Below are 21,923 nucleotides of genomic sequence, written 5' to 3'. Positions count from 1 at the left end.
AGTTACTTCTAAAATAAATAACAAAAGTAATTCTTATACATAATGATAAAAACTGCTGCTTTAGTAACTTAATCCTGTACATCTGCTTCAAATTAATAATAATTTTTTTTCTATAAAAGGCCTCGTAGACTTTAAAATACTGAAATCAAATTTTGTGTATATTTAATTATACTCGTATACCTAAAAATAAATTCCATTTAAAACAAACAGGATTTCAATAATCTTAGGTAGAAATCATCATTAAAGTTATGTATACATAGATTAATATCACAAAACAATATATTCAGAAACTACAGAACTAGCCAACACAGATAAGTGGGACATTCTATCTGGCTAGCAATGCATGGATAGATTCTACTCAAGACAAAAACGGATTAAGAAGGCCAGGCCCTGTTAATAAAGTACTCTGGGTAGCCCCTTTAATTCTTTATATTACCCTAAAACCTCAAATGAAAACACAGCTCTCCCATCAACATCTTTCATGATAGTAGTCTAATGAGTATATATTTTATTCATAAAGAATAGAGTACCAAAAAAGAGGAATTAACTCTAACAAAAACAGAAATAATCTGTAAATACATAGCCTAAAAAAGTAATCCACAATGTTATTGCTAAAATGATAGGTAGTTCATTCTTTAGGTATGTTCCAAGGAGAAAAGGTCCATATTGTTGGGTTTTTTAAAAGATTTTTATTAAAATACAACATACAGTATTTCAGGAGTATGGCACAGTGATTAAACACATATACCTAAAGAAGTGATCACCATGATAGGATCCATATAGTTTTTATCTAATTTACATTAAAAAAGTGTCTTAGTAAGGAAGGGTTTTACAACCCAAAGAGAAAGGATGACACTAAAAAAGAAGAAACAAATAAGAACAGAAAAAGAAATAATAATAAAAAAAGAATCTAAGGTATCCTTACCATTAACAAAAAAGCACATGATGCAATTCTGTAGTATGATACTCACAGCTGTCATAGTAGAGCACCGGGGATAAGATTACAGAATTTGGAAATACAGAAACCCAGATACAAATCTCGGCTCCACCATTTACTGGTTTTGCGGCTTCAAACAACCTGCTAAACATCTCTGAGCTTCTGTTAATTCATTAGTAAAATGAACTTAGTAATAACTACTTCATATGGCTAAAAATTAAATATGAAAATGTAGGTAGAAGACTGCATTCAGATACATACGCACACACACAGCTGCTTTCTCACGACATGCTCTAAATCTTGGTGACAGAAGATGTTAAATAGAAATAAAGATTATATTGAACCTCAGGCAAATGGCAACAATTTGAAGTATTATTCTACTGTTTTAAAGTAGGAAAGGTTGGAAGTGAGTTATCAGAGATGAGACTCATGCATGGTTCCATAGGTTAATGAAACATTAGGGCCAAGACTCTGACAGGAAAATAACCAATCATCCTTGGTCTAAAAGATATCTGAAAGGAAATAAGTCACCCAAGTAATTTGTTTTGTTTTAATTAATTAATCTGGGATTGGGGGACAATAAACCTAAATTCTAAGACTAGGATAACCAAGGGATTAATCTTGTTTAGAGAACGGAACATATATACCAAGCAAATATTAACTATTGTAAAAACCACTGTCTTTTAATATCTATTCTCCCCTTTGCTTCCCATTAATACTAGAACCCTTTGAGTTTTTACTGGATACTTGGCTACCCTTCTAGAAATGCTGTGCTCCAGCCTCCCTGAAGCTAGATATGGCCATATGAAAAGTTCTGGCCAATGATGTGTAAAATTTCTGGACCATGACCTTGAAAGAAAGCTGCCCACTCTTAATCTCTTCTTTCCTCCTTCCAATGGAGTGGAACCCGATTGAGGTGGTGATAAATCATCTCTGACCGTGTGAGAAAGTGCAACAGACCAAAAATATGATAAAGCATCAAGTAAGAAGGTACCTTGTCCCTGGAACTAAACTTCCCTGAATATTAAATCAGTCTGGAGTCTTATATTAGAGAGAATTCAACTGCTCAGTTTAAGCTGCAAGTTATAAGGTTTTGTTAAACCAGTGAAAACATTGTCCTAATTAATGTACTGGTTGCTTTGGGATATCCCTTCAACCTGCTTAGAGAAATAGAACTTTCAAGATCTTACTCCCACTGGAAATGGAAAGGGAAAACCATTTTTATGCATACCACTATGTGCCAGGCACATTTGCATACTATCTCATCTATCTTTTAACACCGTCATGTGAGATCAGTTCTTCACTGTAATATCAATTTTATGGATAAAAAACTGAAAACCAGAATGGTTAAGCTGCTGACCCAAGATCCAGAGCTAGTAAGATCTGTCTTTTTCAACTACTACCTGACTGTTATCAGACTCACTTAAGGAAGTTTCTAAATAGAGATGACAAAAGCCCAACTCTGGAGATTTGAATTCAGTAGGCATAAGACAATGGTTTTAAATGTGGAACAGTACCAGTAAACATAAATGATCAAATCGGGGCTGAAAGATGTTAGAAAATTATAAGAGAAAAGTAAGTGACAGTGGGGGGAATAAATAATGGGGGTAACTATGAGAACTTTAGGGCCTATGGCAAACTGGAATGCCCCACCTATTATGAAAAGTAAGGTGTTCTTTTCATAATACTATTCCTATCTAACAAAATGTATACGCTGGTCAAATTTAGCCTGTGGGCATCTGGATTGCATGGTTTGGTCTAGAATCTTTAAAAAAAAAATTTTTTTTTTTTTTTTTAAATAAAGCTCCCTGAGTAATATTGGCACAGCAGATCAGAGGAGCATAAACTGAAAGAAGAAACTACTGGGAATCTTATATGATGAGAACCAAGTGGCACTTATAAACACAGTATATTTTTAAGAAAACAGAGGTACTTTATTGGTATCTTAATAATAAAATTGAAGTGTTTATTGAAACCAGTAGCACATAAATACTATAATTAGTTAATTATAACACCATCAATATTCTTGTCCACCCCACCTCAGCCACCTAATTGTCATGACAGTATCTACATTCTGCACCCTCTCTATAATTTAACACTTAAAATATCATTCTCCGAGCATCATTTTTTATCCTTCCTGGTTACTCCCTTTGAGACTCCAATGGTCCAATTAAGGTTAATTCCTTAACTTGTGATTTGGATCTCACTCCATCTTTCCTCTAGCAATTCTACATCTCTCCTGCATTTTTTCTCTCTACTAGATCTCTCCCTTCAGTATACTTAAGCATACAATATACTAAATATAATAAGTATACTAAACATACTTAAGCATACAGTATACTAAATATAATAAGTATACTAAACATACTTAAGCATACAGTATACTAAACGATATACTAAACACTAAAGATCTTCTTCTGGGGACTCCCATATGTTGTTCCACTTCTAAGCTCTTCTTAAAGGAAAAATCTAAAGGCCCATCTGTATTATCTATCTTCAATTCTATTCTACTCCCAAATTTTCATGACTACTACCAACCACTCCAGTAGATCCTGTCAAGTGAAAAATGACCTTCATTTTGCCAAATCCAATGGTTATTTCTCAATCTTCTACTTATTTGACACAATTGCTCCCTCTCTCTTTGAAACATTTCTTTGAAATACTCCTAGGATACTACTCTCTCAGTTCCCTTTTACCTCATCAATCGCTGTTCGGTCTCCTTGGTAGAATCCTCCTTATTTCCTCAACCTTGATGCTAAAGTAGCCCTATGGCTGTCACTAAGGCTCCTCTCATCTTAATCTGCTCTCATACCCTAGACAGTTCCATCTAGTCATCTCACCATAAATACTATCCATATCCTCACAGCTCTCAATTTATATCAGTAGCCTTGGCTGCTTTCCTAAACTTCGGACTCAGATGGATAGTCAACTATCTACTTGATGTCTCACTTCGATGTCTCACAGCATCTTAAACTCAACATGTCCCATACTGCACCCTTTGTCCTACAATGAATCAGCTCTTCCTGCAGTTTTCTCCATCTCAGTAAACTGCAGCTCCATCCTATTAGAAGCTGAAGTCAAAGAGAAGTCATCTTTGATCTCTTTCTTTCTATTATACTTTATAAACAATCTATCAGCAAATACCTATAAAATCTATCATTACTCATTACCTATATTCTAAAACCTGTTGTAGTAAGATTCCCAACTGGTCTCCTTATTTTCACCCTTGCCTCCTTGGTCTATACTTGACACAATAATCAGAAGGGTCCTTTTAAAAATTAGTTAGTTCACAGTACTCTATGCAAAACTCAAGGCTTTCCATCTCACTCATTAAAAATTCAATCTTTCCTCATGTTCTTCCAAGTCCTATGGAATGTGGCCTTCTGCTACCTCTATGACCTCTTTCCTCCCCCCTTACCAACTCCAGCTCCTAACTCTATACCAGCCATACCAGTCTCCTTTTTTACCCTTTAACCAAGCATGTTCCTACCTCAGTCTCTGCTTATTCTGTTCCTCCTGCCTGTAATGGTCTCCTCTCAAATGAAGATATGCTCTCTAACACTTTCCTTACATATTTTTCATAATACGTCACCTTATTAGAGAGCCCTTCTCTGATCTTTCCATATAAAATAGCATTTTAGCCTACCTCTCTTATTTCCTAAATAATTTATCCTGCTTTATATTTCTTCATACTACTGATAACAATATATTTTTACTCACTTTTTCACTATCTGTCCTCTCCCTGCCTGCCACTCAAATATAAGCTACTTTAAGAGCAAAAAGTCTGTGTGGCTATCTTTATAGGATCCATGACAATGCCTAATACATAGTAAGCCAATATATTTGTTAAATAAATATGCTGAATGAATGACAGTAAAATACACTAATCTGCAATCCTTAAATAGCTAAAGTAAGCAACAGATAGGTCAACTTGGTCCAACTTTCTGGTTCTTCCAGGGAACCTTCTTCTTTCTGTATTTACATCACTGCTTGTCCACACCAGGCACTTGTGACACCTTCTAATGCCATCTTGTATGAGTGTTTACTATCTAACCCAACCTAGGTAAATACCGTGCCTTAAAGCTATTTTTATACTCCCTGACAGACTCCTCCACCCCAACCAGGTACTAAGGTAGATAGAACATGAATAAGGACTATTATGTTCATGTTCCTCAAATGCTTGCTGAATTATATTTCAGTCAGCCCTCAAATGCAGTGCTTTGCAGACATTTTATGATTAACTTGTTTATCACAGAGTTGTAGTTTATTTTAGAGTCTTGTACTCAAATCTGACACTCCCAGATGAAGACCAAAAAAGAAAAATAATGAAATTTGAGCAAGAATTCTTAATTTCTTATTCCTGTACTTAAAATTTCTAGGCTCTTTTACAGATAAAAATCTTAAATGCAATTAAATGTCTAGATGCCTGGTGTCTAAATACCATAAGAGAAAATAAGTTTGATGATGCATGATTTCTGAACCATAAACAAAACTATGTCTATAGCTGCTTAGTATTTTTTCCTATAAAAACTGAATGTAACCAATTTAGCTTTGTTGATATCCTGTACTGGGGTTCTATCTAAGAATCTGTATTCAATTTGAATAGATGTGAGGGTATATTTTTCCTATTTGGCATTATCACTTATTTTCCTCTCATTTTTATGAATTAAGTATTTTATCAATTCTTAAAACACTCATTATATACAGAATATGATGGTCTAAAACAAAGGTGAACTAAAGCTAAATTTATACTAAGTGTTTTCAAGTATTTAAATTGTATTTCTTAAAAATTTATTGAAATATATATAGCAGTTTCTTTATACCTCACAAAAATATTATATTTACCTTTTATATAAAAAATTAATATTGATCTAGCTAATGGCAAAATAAGACTTTTATCCAGGAAAGGAAAATTATCCACTGGCATGAGATTTTACAAAAGCGTTAGATAGACATTTCTTTCTGAAACAATAATATGTATGACTCAATGATTATATAACATTTTTAAAGTATCCGATTCTACTTTTCATTTTTTAACTGTATCCTTAAAAAAGCAAACTTAAGCTAATTTATTTTGTAGCTGAAGCTTGTCTTAGCCAACATCAATTTTACATAGGAAAGTACTAATACTCTGCTCTGCATATATTTAAAAATTATCCATCTGCATTTATTATTATATTTTATATTTTCTTAAACTTACTTAGACCATTCTAAATTCATTATTTACCCAATAAATCCATCATGAATATACAGTAAGAATTACCAACAAACACTCAATTAATCTGCTCTTATAAAGAGCTTAAACAATCAACAAAACGACCTCAGGATTCCTTAACAATCTTAAAAATTATTGAACACCCAAAAAGAGCTTACATATAAATATGTAAGTCATATTTATAGACAGTTATCATATTGGAAATTAAAACTGAGAAATTTTTTAAATATTTATTTACTTATTTTAAAATAATAACCACATGACATGTCAACATGCATAACACGGTTATGAATAATGCAATAATTTACAAACAAAAAAAATTTAGTGAGAAGAGTGGCACCATTTTACATTTTTACAAATCACTTAAATATCTAAATAGTTGACATAAAAAAAGATAGCTGGATTCTCAAAACTTTCCACATTCAATATGTTATATCATTATAGGTTATATAATCTCTTGATAGCTCCACTATCACTCATGAAAGAATTAAGAATAAAAAAATTATATACCATGTTCACGTTGTATGAGGTAACTTTAACTTCACAGAGCCCTTGAAAGAATTAATTTCATCAGATCTCACTATAAAGATTTTAACAGGATTTCCAAATGTCTGATTTGCTTTAAGACTGGAAAAAACTCATATATATTGTTTGTTCTTGAAGTTTTAGACCACTGATCTAGGCAAAGACTTTAAGAATAAACTTGTGAATTTATTTTATGATGCATACCTGTTGTAGGATACAATGGAGTCATGAGAAGTCTTATGAACATGTTCACTAACTATAGGTTTAACTAAACCTACCTCTTCTGCTGCTGCCTCTGAAAGCAGACCTTCCTTCTGAGCACAGGTCACATGGAAATACGCTCTGCACATCCCTGCATCACAGCTAATGCAAACTCCAGTTCTAGCAAAACGAGGGTCTTCACAGAAGCTACACTCCTACAATGGAACAAAAGAAAAATGCTCAGAGTAAAAATATTTCCAGAACAAAGACAGCATTCTCATATAAAGTATCCACAAAGGACATATAGTGAACTAATACTATTACAATACAAACAACTGTAGGCAAGTCAACAGTTTATATGAAGAATAACAAAAGAAAAAATAAACAAAAAGGACTATATCAAACTAAAAAAGTTTTTGTAAAGCAAAGAAAACCATCAACAAAACAAAAAGATGATCTACTAATTGAGAGAAATTAACTTATGATATATCTGATAAGAGGTTAATACCCAAAATATAAAAAGAACTCATACAACTGAACAACAACAAAAAAAATCCAATTAAAAAGTGGATTGTTCAGAAGACCTGAACAGATATTTCCCCAAAGAAGAAATAAAAATGGCAATAGACATATGAAAAGATGCTCGAGGTCACTAATTATCAGAGAAACGCAAATTAAAACCACAATGAGATATTACCTCACACCTGTTGAATGGCTATCATCAATAAATCAAAGAGTAATAAGTGTTGGTGAGGATGTGGAGAAAAAAGAGTCCTCCTTTGCTATTGGTGAGACTGAAAATTGGTACAGCCACTATGGAAAACCATATGGAGGTTTCTCAAAAAATTAAAAATGGATCTATTTTCTGACCTAGCAATTGCACTTCTGAATATTTACCCAAAGAAATCCAAAACAGTAATTTGTAAAGATCTATGCACCTCTATGTTCATGGTAGCATAATTTATAATAGCCAAGATATGGAAGCATGCCCATCAACAGACGACTAGATAAAGAAGTTATGGTTTATATATAGAATGGAATATTACTCATCCATTTGAAATAATGAAATCCTACCATTTGCAACAACATGGATAGACTTAGAGGTTATTATGCTGAGAAAGACAAATACCATATGATTTGACTTATATGCAGAATCTAAGGAACAAAAAGAACAAACTAATCAAAAACAGACTCACACATACAGAGGACAATTCGGTGATGAACAGAGGGGAGAGGGGTTGGGGGGCTGAGAGAAAGGGTTGAAGGGTTAAGGAAGTACAAATTAGTAGTTGATAGATGGTCACAGGGATAGGGAGCATGGCATAGGAAATGCAGTTAGCATTAATGTATTGATTAGGTGAAGAGCCAGAGGAGAGAAGGAGCAATCAGGGGGGGATCATTTTATCATCTATATGAATGTCTAACCAATGTACTGTATACTTGAAACTAAAAAGATAAAATTAAAAAAAAAAAGTTTATATGAAAAAAGTAATTTTCTATGTGGTTCAAAAAATCCAAATTCCACTAATTTAATAATAATGATGATAGTAATAGTTGAGGGCTTACCATGTGCTAGGCACAATTCTAAGCACTTTACCTATATTATCATTTTAATAATGATGGTAGTAATAGTCGAGGGCTTACCATGTGCTAGGCACTATTCTAAGCACTTTACCTATATTATCATTTAACACTACACATTAATATGTAAATGAGGTACTGTAAGTATTAGCATTTTGTACATTAAAAAATTGGAAGACAAGTTAAGAAATCTGCTTGAAATAACTGGGAACCAGTCTTCAAACCAGGGTAACATTACTTTACAGTCCATGCTCTTAACTATTAAGCTACACTGATTTGAACCACATAATACTGCATGGAAAAATAAATTAAAAGCCAGAGAAAATTCACCAAAAGATATAGGCATTACAACAAAAGAAATCATGCATTTTTAACATATATTTAAGAGAATTAAAAGTAATCTTAAGTAAACAATTTGGTGAAATCAGTAGTGATACACGAAATATAGCCAATTATTTGTTATTTCTGTACACAAAGGGAAAAACTGTAAAACTAAAAATATAAATTGCTTAAATTACTCCAAATTCCCCCCAAAATTTATTTTTTTATTCTTTTAACTATCTTAACCACAGAGAGAGAGAAAAAAATCTAGTCTCAAAATATAAACTGCACTGGTAATAGGGATCTTCATAAAAGAAAAACTTGCTAAATTGTAGAAGACTGCCAGTAGATAATTTAAGAACTAAATTTAAATAGACTGCAAGTACTCTTTAGTAAATATATTCTAAGTAAATTAAATATGAGGGAAACATATAAAAAAGAAAATAGAAAAGTTTCATTAAAGGATAAAAATATCATTACAATACTGTAATAGTTGGTGACTACCTATTAGGTAGACATCAGTAGGACTGTCACATCAGCAATGAATGAAAACAGCAAGAACAGGACTCTGCTTATTGATGTGAAAATACTCCCAAATACTAACTCTACTGCCTACTTAAGGGTCTTTCTCCAATAACAGTAGAATGTGTATGCTATAAATAGTAATCTAAAGATGAGACCTAAAAAGAAAGAGAGATAATAGAAAAGAGGTAAGGAGAGAAAAGAAGAAATTAAATTATTTAAAGGATGTCAATACTATGAACAGAACCAAGTTGTTTAGTATACTTCCCTGAGTAATTTAATGTAATATGATGAAATTGAACAGGGATTTCAGAGTGAATACAAAGAAAAATTTTCTAACAAAGAAAATAGAATCCTCCTCAATTGCCTGATTCAAAATGCTACAGAACTAAGCAACCAAGAACACAGGGGAGAAGTAATCAAGATTAGGAAATGGGTAAGACAATGTGGTCTAAAAAAGCTGTCCCAGTCATAATTCACAACACTGTGTTTGATTTTGCAGATAAGCTAGAGGGTACATAATTTTTTACTCCATTTCCCAGTAATACTTCAAAACAAAATCTGGTGATAATGAAAAATCATCTGATAATTGCACATTTAATGCTCTTTTCAGTCTAGAGGTCACTGCTGGCTTCAGTTACATCAAGTAATATCTAGTTACTGTTTTTGTAATTGCTTCTAGATTTATTTTTATAATAATGTGCGGCTATTGAAAATGGCAAGCTAGTCCTAGGTTCTGTGCTTATGAATTATGAAACTCCTATCAAAAAAGTAGTAATTTCCACTTCCAATAAAGGTGGATTAGGTAATTTGTTTTAAAGCCGCTCAACTAGAAAATGTAGACAGAAAGTTTTTAACTATATCTTAAAGGTATCAAAGAAGTAATAAGACAGTGTAGAATTACCTGAGGACCAAGAAAGTTAAGTTCAGTGCTTGGGCCAGATTTTCTCCCTGAGAGCTCTAGCTAATTCTGGAGAGTGAAGCTACGTACAGTTTAACAGAAATTGCACAAATTAAAGGACATGACTATTAGAGTGCAGGAGGAGGGGGAGGTGTGGGGATAGTGCAGAGCCCAAGGAGGATATTCTGCATATAAGAGCAGAAACTGTCAAATTTCTAAATTTTCAATATCAGAATTTTCCAACAACCTTTAAGTTCCCTACCCTACCTTTAATATGTTATTGATGCTTTTCAAGGATCTTCCTTCCCAATTTCCCCAAAGACAGTAATGAAAAGAGAATATATCAGTGCCCAACTAGTTCTAGTATTCCAGAAATATCTGTAGTATTCTATACCGAAGTTTAAATTAATAAGTGGGTGTTTTTATCACTTACAATTTTAAATCTCAATCAATTAAAACCAATTTAGAAACTATCAAGGCTGAGAATCATTTGCTCAGAAGGTTATGCAGTCATAAAGATGAAACCAGTCCTTTAAACCTGAGTAAAACCTGAGGTGCTTCCTGTACAATTTTTCATAATTTTGACAAATTCTATTTCAAAAGTAAAGTCAGAAATCATTTGATTTCTTGTATTTGATTTGACTGATTAAAAATAAGGATTTGGTCTGATAACTCACTATACACTAGGCAATGTGTTAAATGCCAGAAAAACAGCAGTAGTATTAATTACTACTTGACCCCACAGGTTATTCTAAATTAAAAATATATGGAAGAACTTACACATGGTTGGCTTTCTGAGAAAATTAATATCAATAATAAATGATTCAGTGCTAACTGCTATATGAATAGCATGATTACTAACAAGCATTTCTGTAGTCAATAATATTAGTAAAAAGCCATGTAAACTAATAAGTAAAAACTTTCTCTTTAAACAACCAAAAACACTTTGTCTCACCTTGGCACCATATTTGGAATAGTTCATTTCTGTTAGTGTTACTGGTCGTAATTTGTCAATATCTCCAAAGGCTACTCCAGGAACATACAGGGCACAAACAATGTGAACCCATCTATAAGAAAAAAAGATACGATTTTGCTATCAAAACACTTTTTAAAATGTCCACATGGAAAACAGATATAAAATATGTGCCATCTCAAGTAACTACTAGAAGAATCCTATGGTCAGATATCAAAACTTCAGACACACCAACGAACAGTATGGAACAGATAAAGAATGAGATCAGTTACAAAAGAGGGACTGCAATAACCACTACTTTCCCAGCAGCTTAGCTAAAACTGAGAGTTAACAACAGTAATTGCTTTGCACTTAAAATTCACTGCACTTTGCACTCATCTGTTATTCTTAAATATTTGCACAAAACCATTATTCAAATGAAACAAAACATCATTTTCATATGCATGAAAAGGTATTCACATTCATTATTTTAAGTGCTTTGAGAATTAAGGATCCTAATTTAAGAACTGTGAAGTTACTTTGCAGTAATTAGGTAAAATTGCTCTTTCTTATTATTTCTCTTCTAAAAGCTGTTGGATAATCCTTAAAGACTTATTTTAAAACAACTTTTGGTATGCATCTTGACTTTTTTCCCAGGTTAAATTGATTGCTATAAATCTGTACAGAATAGTTATAAGCATATATGGAAGTCATATTTCACTCAATTTATCTGTTCACCATACAACCTATATATTAAAACTTATATTCCTCACATATTATTTTTTTTAAGATTGAATGATTCTGTAACACTAAACAAAGAATATTCAAAGTTTCAACACACTAAAAATAAATAATAAATGGGAGTTTATTTAATTCCATTTTTTGAAAACTGCTCTGAACCTTTTTTAACATAGGAACCATTTCTGTTTGCTTACGACCAAACTATGGATCACTGGATTTTGAAATTTAAACAGACCTATATCGCTTCTGAAGAAAGAGGGTAAAAATGAGATGATAAATCTCTCTTAACCTTGTGAATATATCAACAAGAAATTCTGCCTGCCTTATCACAGCTTACGAAGCTATTGTTGCTACGAAGCTATGGTTCTGTTTTTTGTGATGCACTATGAGTTTTAAGGAATAAGACTAAGAATCATTTTTAGAGGTATGGGGAAAATAGTTACAAATCTTTAAAATTATATTTTTTTATTGGAAGAAAATCCAAGGTTTTGAGATTTTTCTTGAAAGAATGTTTTAATCCAATCCCTCAAATGCATTCTGTGGAGTTCAATATAAAGATAAACATCTTCAACAAGCAGCTGCTTTCTCAATTTAATTTGCTCAGTTTTTTCATGCTCCACTGGTGTATTAAATGCCGCTGTACTCTGTAGGAGTTTATCTTTGATAAACCCAACAGCTGGCTGCTTCCTTCACTGACCTTCTTAAAATGTTTTAGTACAAGTCACACAAGTACTACTGATTTAGTAGTACTTTAGTGTGATTGGCACACAAGCGTATCATCTCCCCCAACCACTCCTGAGAGAATGCCAACTTGAATCTTTATTAAAATATATCTCAAACAGCTGAGACAATTTTGGTCCTTATTAATACCTGTCGTAAATAGATTTTTGTTCATTTGTTTAACTGCACAGACTTTAGAACTTTGTAACTAAGACAAATCGAGAAATCAAAAAGGAATGATCATCCTTGTTACTTTACCATACATTTTGCTTGGAGCTATGATGACAGATGTTGATAGGGGAAAGATGCAGAAAACAAGCACCACATAAAACCACCAAAAAACAAAGAGTCAGAATTATCATTCTAGCATAGAAACTATTAATAGCTTCTTTTAAAATCACATATTTTAATAAAGCAAACTAAGAAAAATACTTCTCAAAAGACTCATTTCAGAATGGTAACTATATTAACCAATCAAATGAGATTCTGAAATGCTTTGTATTTATAGTGCCGTTACAACATATAAAGCAAATTCACTTTATGTTATTTTCAGTTATTAAGTACCTACTAAGAACACAGCACCACACAGGCAGTTTGGAAGTTATTTTGAAGTGCTTGCTGCATAGTGTCTAGCATACTATCTCTAGATATTAGAGAGTTACCAGAAAAAATTGATGCCGCTGGTATTCAATGATTACCTTAAATGAGTAAATAATAATTTTATATTTTTAATAAGAAAGCACTAGTGGTAGCACTAGTAGTTAAGGAGACATTCACTGAGCGCTTACTATGTTCCAGAAACTATAATTGTTTCATATGAATCATCTCATTATAATCTTCTCAAAAGTGCTAAGGAAACTGGGGTATAAAAGGTTAAAACATTTGCCTAAAATCACAGTTAGTAAGGAAAGATCAGAATCCAAATACAGGCAGTTCAACTTGAAAGCACACACTTTAAATGCTGTACTAAACTCCCTAATTCTAGGCCAAAGTCAGCCCAAATATAAAATAATGCCCATGTCTATGATACAGACCACAGATTCATGTCAACACATCAAATTATTTGTTACATATTTCTTTTCTTTTTTGGATGAGCAATGAGGAAAAAGAGGCAAGAAGTTTAGCCATTTTTCCTAGACATCGACACTCAGGGTTTTCTAAGAGTCCATGACAGAGTCTACACTATCCCAACAATCTTATACGGCAACATTTCTTACAAGGGCCTGTGTATCAACTGAGGCAAAAATAGGATACATGAAATGTATCCTATCTTTTTCGATGTTAAAATATGGAAAATGATGGTGACAATTTGAATAGGTTTTTTGGGTTGCTGTTCTTAAAATATCACACATGTTTGATAAAAATACTGAAATATCTTTATGTGGAAGAAAAGCTGAGCACTCCCTTTTATGGTAGGGGGTGGAGGTTAGAGTGGGAGGTGGTATGGGAGTAGTAATCCACACAATACCAAAGGTTAGGAACTACTCTTATATTTCAGTTATCCATCCCAGATGGTAGTTTCCTGGGGAAAAAAAACATTAAAGATGTCAACACTATTATGATGACAACTGCTCAGATGTAATAATAAAAATAAGTGTGAACACAATAGTAAAAACAACATGGGTCTTTGTGCCAGTTAACAATTTATTGCCTCTCAGCTCCAAATCTACCTTTGCATGTCTGCTCTGCAGTAATAAATAGAAGCCCTTCGGCATTTCTGCTTTACAGCGAGCATGATATTAAGTTTTCTTTGAGAGTAGAGGAGGGCACTACAGGAGGAAAGGGCTTCTCAGCAGGGAGTGCCTGCCCCAGACCCATGCACTATCCCCAGTGATCTCACAAGCCTTGCAAGAAAAGTGACCTGGAGATCACTTTTCTGTGGTCCTCTCAACACAGAAACCACATATTCCAGGCTTTATACCAGTGCCCCAGCTCCCCCTACAACCTGTGCTCAGCCACTTGCCAAGAACCACAGATCTGTTCTGGCCCAGGCAAATCAGCAAACTTCTCTGCCATCTTGTAGGCTGCAACTACACCTTCTCCAACAAGGTCTGGACCCTAGCCTGTGGGAAAGGGTCACCTTACAAGTCTGTCATTCCCTGGATACTCTCCCTCAGCCCTAGGGTATCCTTTAGAGATCTTGTATATATTATGGTTACTCTTTTATCATAGCTTAATAATTTTTTAAATTAAACTTTCCTTTTTAAATCACTACATGAGTTCTGTCTCCCGATAGACTCCTGAAGTCAAATAGGTATGGGTTCAAACTTGACTACACCAGCTTGTGGTCTTGAGAAAACTAAAATTACTTAAATGATCTAAGCCTCAGGTACTATACCTATAAAATGGGAAATTTTATCATTTGTTTTATCATAGGGTTGATATTAGGATTAAATGGGATTATGAGTATTAAGGCAAATGTAGGTACTCAGTGGTCTTTCCTCCTCCCAGCTCTGATCTATAGCCTATTGTCCATTTACTCTATGCCAAGAAGATATAAAGAAACAATCAAATGAAATGGTGTAACTCAGAAAAATCAGAGTAGAGGAATAGAGTAGTCAGAAGCAGACATATTATAAAGCAGGCATATTAACCCAGAAGAATTATGACATCAACCTTCCAGCATCTGTCTCCTTGAAAATTCCATCCTGATTAGGACATAGTTCACAGCTAGGGGAAACACCACATTTACAGGCATCACAAAACCAAGGTTCGGTGGAGTTTTCAGAAGCCGAACTCATAATAGAGTCACTCTCTCCATCAACTCCATAGCAACCTAAACAAATAAAAAAAAAAGTATGATTAAATAATTTATTTTTTAAACACATTTATAAAATCACAAAAGAAAAAGAGAAGGGAAGAGAAGTAGAGAAAAATTCTGAAAAACAGTTCATAATAATGATACTAGCATCAAAACACAAAGATGAAATCATTTTATAAAAAATACCTTTTCACCTCAATAATACATACAATAAAATAAATGCCTTTTAAAATAGTTTTAGAGCTACTGGAAAAGCATTACAGGAGGGAGAAAATTTATAGTTCTTTAATTTTTTTTAATTTAAAAAAATACTTAAATATGAATTTCACTAAAAAAAAAAATAGACTGAGTCTAGGAATTATCTATTAGTAAAGATTTATTGAACTCCTTTTGTACTGACCAGTAAAATAAATATAAAAGACCACAACCATGCAAAACAAACATACAAACAAAAAAAGCCTTGATTTAATTTTGGAGATGGCAGATTAACACACAAACTCATACAACCAAAAGTGCAAAGTAAGAATTAGTAAAAGGAAAATACAGAAACACGTGGGAGTGCACACACACACACACAAATGGAGACTACAGAACAGTTTGAACAGTTCAGACTAGAGTCAGACATGCTAAGTTCCATTCAGAAATGGGCCAACTCTAGCTATATGAGGTATTCTTTTTAAACATCTATGATTCTATCTTCTGTAAAAATTTATTCATAACTAAAATGAACAAAAACAAGAGGTTACCCTCTGTTCTTCTTCTTATTCACTAACAACTTGTATTCTGAAAGGAGTCCTTTAAATCATGTGATAAAAATTTATAAAGATCCTATGAACATATCAAACAAAGATTATTTAGCATAGGTCTTTACATTTTAGAGTAGGACATGCTATATATACTTCAACTATCTTCCAATTATCAAATGCAGAAAGTTCGCTTATTAATTCAAATATACATGTTTGGACTCATAAATAATTTCTTTTAAGAGAATTTTTGTCAATTTATTTGAACCAAAACTGACAACTGCCAAGAACTCAAATGCTCCTGTATAAATAATATTTAAGTTATTATGTGGGTTTTCAGATCTGTCTAAAATTTTTATAAAATCAAAAAGATTTTCCCTAGTTTTGAGCTTAAAAAACTAGATTAGATGCCAAAGATATAAGCCAATAGGAAATTCAGGCAGGATATCAATGTCAACTTCTTGTTAAGATCAAGTTCTCATCATTAAAATTCCTATAACTCAATTTTGGCTATAAACTCAGTGTTGATAAAAATCTCAGTGCCTGACAAACTAACAAAACTCACTAAAAGTGATGTCACATCCATTATGAGTAATTGTTTCTTAGTATAAAGATATGACAAATGTATTGGCACCAACAAAGTACTGATAATCATGGAATCCAATAAAGGAGAATTGAAAATTGAGAGAGAATTTCACTCATATAAAAAACTATGTTGCACTAGTGATGAGTTATAATAGAGAGCATTTCTCTGGTAACTACAATAGTCATGACTCCTAAAAATTTTCTTTTTGCTAAATAGTGCTAGCATAAACCAACTTTAAATAATTCAATTTCTCTTCCTCTAGAAGGGCATGGCCCTCACGTTAAACATTCTTCAGAGAAACAATTTAACGCATATATAGTAGTGAAATAGATCACAAATTAATTCTAATCCAGACGTATTCCCTTTTCATCTTTAGGCTTGGGCATTTTTTGATCTCCTAAGACATCTTTATTACCTCTCAAGATAGGTAGCTTCTATAGACACCCAAATATTAACCATCACAGGATACTAGTGACCAGGTTTATTCTAGAGGTTAGTCTTGGTGCCAAGTTCTAAGGGTCACCCACAGTAACCTCCAATAAACTGGAGACATTAGAAAAACCACTATGAGAAAAACCACATATGTAAGTGACAATCATCTCTGAAAAGTCTTCACCACTTAGTTAAGTGTGTGTGTGTGTGTGTGTGTGTGTGTGTGTGTGTGTGTGTGTGTCCAATGTAAGGTCATGTGATTATCTGAACTGGCTATACACTAAACAGACAACAGCCTAACTTGGGCAGTGCCTTCTTACAATCACCAGACACCCAAATTAAGAATAAATAAATAACTACATAAATAAGTAAATACAGACTCAAACAAATCACACAGAAAGAAAAAGTACATACAACTAGTAAATAATTTGAAGTAACAACATTAATTTACTAGATGTCATTTAATAGGTCAACAGTCATGTGTAAGTATTTTATTCATATAATACACTCAATACGATTATAATTAAAACAGCCTAATAGGCAGAAAACTAAAAGTTGATTTGCAACTATGACTTACATAAGCTGCCTGAAGCAAATCCAATAATTATTGTCATCTTATGCTATTTAAAGGCTTTATAGTGAAACTTAACATAATGTAAAAGTCATAAAAAAGAACACCAAAGAAAAGATTTTAAAGGAGCTAAACTATGGTATAAAAGATAAGCAAAGTAATCGAAACTCATTAATTTCTTTAATATCATTAAATTGTGGTTGGTAATCATCACCTTCATCACTTTTGTTCAGCTATACACTTTTAAAATGACAAATTACAAAATTAAAAAGAAATACAATTTTCTTCTTGGGAGCAGTTATTATTGATTGTCACCAATAAAAGACAATTTTTTTGTAAATGCAACAGTAAGCAAAATATTGTATTCAAAGAAAAATCATAAAACAAAACAAAAAGTCAATCTGTTTTCTCAAAGGGTTATGCATTAACAAGGAAAAAAATCTATTTTCTTTAAAAAATAATGTTCCGTTGAAGCAAATTCTTTCATCTGTATTCACACAAAAGAGGCAAGCAATTACCAGGATAATAAAGCCCCCAAGGGGCTATCCATTTTATTCATTTAATTCACCAAAATCAAGGTAAATCACAGCAGTTCACTTTTTTAGAATAAAGCAAAATTTCAATTCTATTTTTAAAGAATATGCTACACATATAGCAAACATCCAAAAAGAGATTTAACCACCTAGGAACAACCTCAAGAATGATTTCTGAGCTCCTCTCCTAGAAAATTTCTACTTTGTAACCCAGAAGACTGGTATTGTGCAAGCTCAAAGAACAACCGGCAACTGGATAAGTATTTCTTCTTTAGCTTCACTGACCCTGAAAAATAACCCACACTGTGTAATCACCTTTATAGAAATCTCTCCTTGCTTTCACCTGCCACTTTTCCCATATTTCTTTGCCATACCTGTTGGGTTTACTCAGCTATAGACCAAAGTTCTAACACTTTATAACCACTCTAATCTTTTAATTAGTGGCTAAATTCATTTTTAAATCTTTTTCTTTCTTCCATAAGAAACAAAATTTAAATTACCATAAAACAATGTTTATTCTATCTTTCTAATTATGAGTAGATCAGGCAAAAAGTCCTTTTTCAATATGATTATGAAAACAAGAGTTTTTATATAAGTAAACATATAAAATAAAAAATTTATAGACACATAAAATCCATTTCATATGGATTGATCATAATTTCAAATAGTAAACAGAAAACATGTCTCTATGGCTATCTATTTAGGATTAACCTGTAAGAAACACATGCAACCCACACCAATCATATTTAAGAAAAAATAATATAAAATGTGTTTACAATTTTTTTTTTTTTTTTTGAAATATACAAGGGTAAGAATAGTCCAAAAAAGTGGAAATTTTCCGCATTCAACTTGTCACGAGGGACCAGAAGTCTGGTAGTCTCTACCCTCTAGCTATGTAACTGGACAGACTGCATCTCTGAGACTGAGTTACCTCATCTATGATATATATTTAATTGTATCTATCCTAATTATTTCTCAGTATAGAAAGGAAAAAAAAATAGGAATACAAAAGTTGCATTTAAAAAATTTAAAACACTTTTTCTGTATTTAACATCCTAAAGTTAGACCTCTGATTACAAAATCCATTAAGATCTTAACAAGTAATATTGTTATTTATGAGTAGAAAAAGAACTTATAACATGCATGATATCTGTCAGAAATATATCCTTAAGCATAAATGAACTAAAATGCCTTTTGACTTATAAATTCCAAATGGTAATAACGTGAACATACTTTACCCAGTAAACACTCATGAGGATATGGACATACACACTAAGACATAAAAATGGTCTAGGGCTAGGCTAACAGCAGAATGAAAAAATAAACTAGGAGAAAATATTTTTTAGTAGACTTGATCTAATTTAATGCATAGCAACTAAATTTAAGGGTAACTGCTGGCAAGTGCACTACCTAATGCTCTGTCATATACTCTGACACATATCTGACATTTTTCTTTAGACACAGTGCAATCAGTATATCAGGATAACTGACATCACAGTCAGGGGTACCCTACCATTACCAGTCAGTTACAAGATTTTGTCACAAAGGTGTTTATACTAAGTGACAGTATGAAACCATTTGATTTCAAAAAGAGATTTATCTACATTTAGATGAAGTTAAGTCCGATGAAAAGTAATTATACAATCGTACATTTAAAAAGCAACATTTGGAGTACTATCTTTTAGCAAAACTTCAACTTAAAGGTATCTCTTAATTATGATTACTTAAGGAGTATGAAGGAGGAAAAGGAGGAGGAGAAGGAGGAAAGAAAAGATAAAGGAAGTGCACCAAAACACCAACTCTGGCTGTCTGGGTATTGGGACTATCAGAAATATTATTTCTACTCTTTGTTCTGTACTTCCCACATTTTATTTAACATTCATGCATTATCTTACGATGGGTAAATAGTTTTCTCTAAAATAAAGCATTCAAGGGAGTTCATGTTTAACCATGAGATGTTCGAGGGAAAGTTGCACGGCTGAATTACAATATGAAAGTGTGCCATTTAGGCACTTAAATTTTTAAAAAGCAAACAAACCCTATTAACACTAGCTTCCTATTATACTTTATAAAATTTCCCTTTCTCTGAATTAATTTTAGATGAAAATTCATTTGAGGACTTAAAAGGTATTAGAGAAAGATCTACAGATGTGACAACATAAAAATGAACATTCTAAACAATGAAAATTACCACAAAATTAAAAGGTACAAGACAAGATAGAAAAAAACATTTGTAGGGATAGAAAATAACTGTAACACGAACAGCAGGAAAAGGATTAACATTTAAAAAAGAATTCGAATAAGTCAATGAGAAAAAGACCAGTAAAACCTATTAATAAACGAGACAAGAAGTGTATACCAAGTAACAGAAAATAAAATGTAAATAGCCTACTGGGGTAAGTCATCAACGAGTCTGACCCCAGAGCTGGACCTGGGCAACTGAAGGCTCCCCAGTCCCTCCCCTGTACTTGGAATATGCGCTCCACTTGCCTTCCTCAGCTAGAAGCTGCCCAAAGACACAGCCTCGAGCTAGAAATGTGCTGATGAAGCGACCTGAACTGAGTACATGACTGAACTTGTTAGGGCCTCCAGTGTACATGACTGACCCCAGTTAGGGCTTCTATATAAACTTTTAAGATTCTAGCAGGCAGGTGCAGAAAACTACTTATCTTGCGGCCACCCAAGGCAAGCCTCCCCCTCTGCCCTCCAAGGTAAGGGGGCCAGTTTCAGATTTCACCTGGGAGTCTCTCCCATGGTTCTCCTCTTACCTCATTGCTCAGCCATGTGTTCCCATCTCCACTGAAGCGCTAGGACTTGACTATTCTCTAGAGAGCACATCCAATCTCACAGCTTTAAATAATGTCTGTAGGCTGATGAGTTCCAAATTTATACTTCTAGTCCCAATATCTTACCTACACTCTGGACACTTTAAGACAAAACTTGTGCTATCTACCTCAAAACTATTTCTTTCTTGGGTCACTATAATGGTCTCCCTGATTCCTCCCTTAGATTGCACTTCAGTCTACTCTCAAACCAACAGAGTGATCCTTCCAAAATATAAATCAAATTAGATTAATCCTCTGATCAAAACTCACGTATGTCTTCCTATATCCATCACAGTAAAAGCCTCACCTGTTTGCCCCAATCTCTACCCCACCACTAACCAGCTGGCTCACTCAGTTTTAGCCATACTAATCTCTGTGCCATTATAAAAACACTCTAAGCATGTTCCCACTTCAAGATCTTTACACTCACTGGTACCTCTTCTTAAAGTGCTCTTTCTAAAAACATCCAGGTAACTGCTCAAATACTACCTTATCAGAGGGAGTTTTCCTTATCACCTTTTATAAACTTATCCATTCAACCACCCCCACCCTTAGCATTCACAATACTCCTTGTCTTGCTCTATTTTCCTCCATTGTCCGGATCACCATGTGATACATATTTATTTATTGTTTCATTATTTCATTGCCTGTCTCTCTTACCAAACATTAAGCTTCATGAGGTCAGCAATTTCTATATTGTTCATTTATATGCCTAACACCTACCGAATGCCTAGCACATAGAAAGTACTCAACGAATCTCAATCAAGTGATCAAAGAAACATCAACCAGCAACTGGACAAATAAACATAATATGCTTCCAATGTGATATACTGAGAACACAACATAACTTCTGTGG

General features: G+C 33.2%; 1 protein-coding gene across 10 annotated transcripts in view; it reads right to left on the bottom strand.

The window, feature by feature from the left end:
- The window catches only part of PHF14 (PHD finger protein 14), a 171,952-nt gene that overhangs the window by 133,213 nt on the left and 16,816 nt on the right, over positions 1-21,923 (bottom strand). For all 10 annotated transcript variants that reach the window (XM_006911949.3, XM_025046830.1, XM_025046822.1 and 7 more), the window contains 3 exons: positions 15,233-15,392; positions 11,159-11,270; positions 6,956-7,093 (listed from right to left, as the gene is read on the bottom strand). In XM_006911949.3, the coding sequence (XP_006912011.2) occupies positions 6,956-7,093; positions 11,159-11,270; positions 15,233-15,392 (410 nt within the window). The remainder of the gene's footprint in view (positions 1-6,955; positions 7,094-11,158; positions 11,271-15,232; positions 15,393-21,923) is intronic.

The sequence above is a fragment of the Pteropus alecto genome, unplaced genomic scaffold, assembly GCF_000325575.1.
Source record: "Pteropus alecto unplaced genomic scaffold, ASM32557v1 scaffold21, whole genome shotgun sequence".
NCBI lineage: Eukaryota > Metazoa > Chordata > Mammalia > Chiroptera > Pteropodidae > Pteropus > Pteropus alecto.
This window is presented reverse-complemented; position numbering and strand designations above follow the sequence as displayed.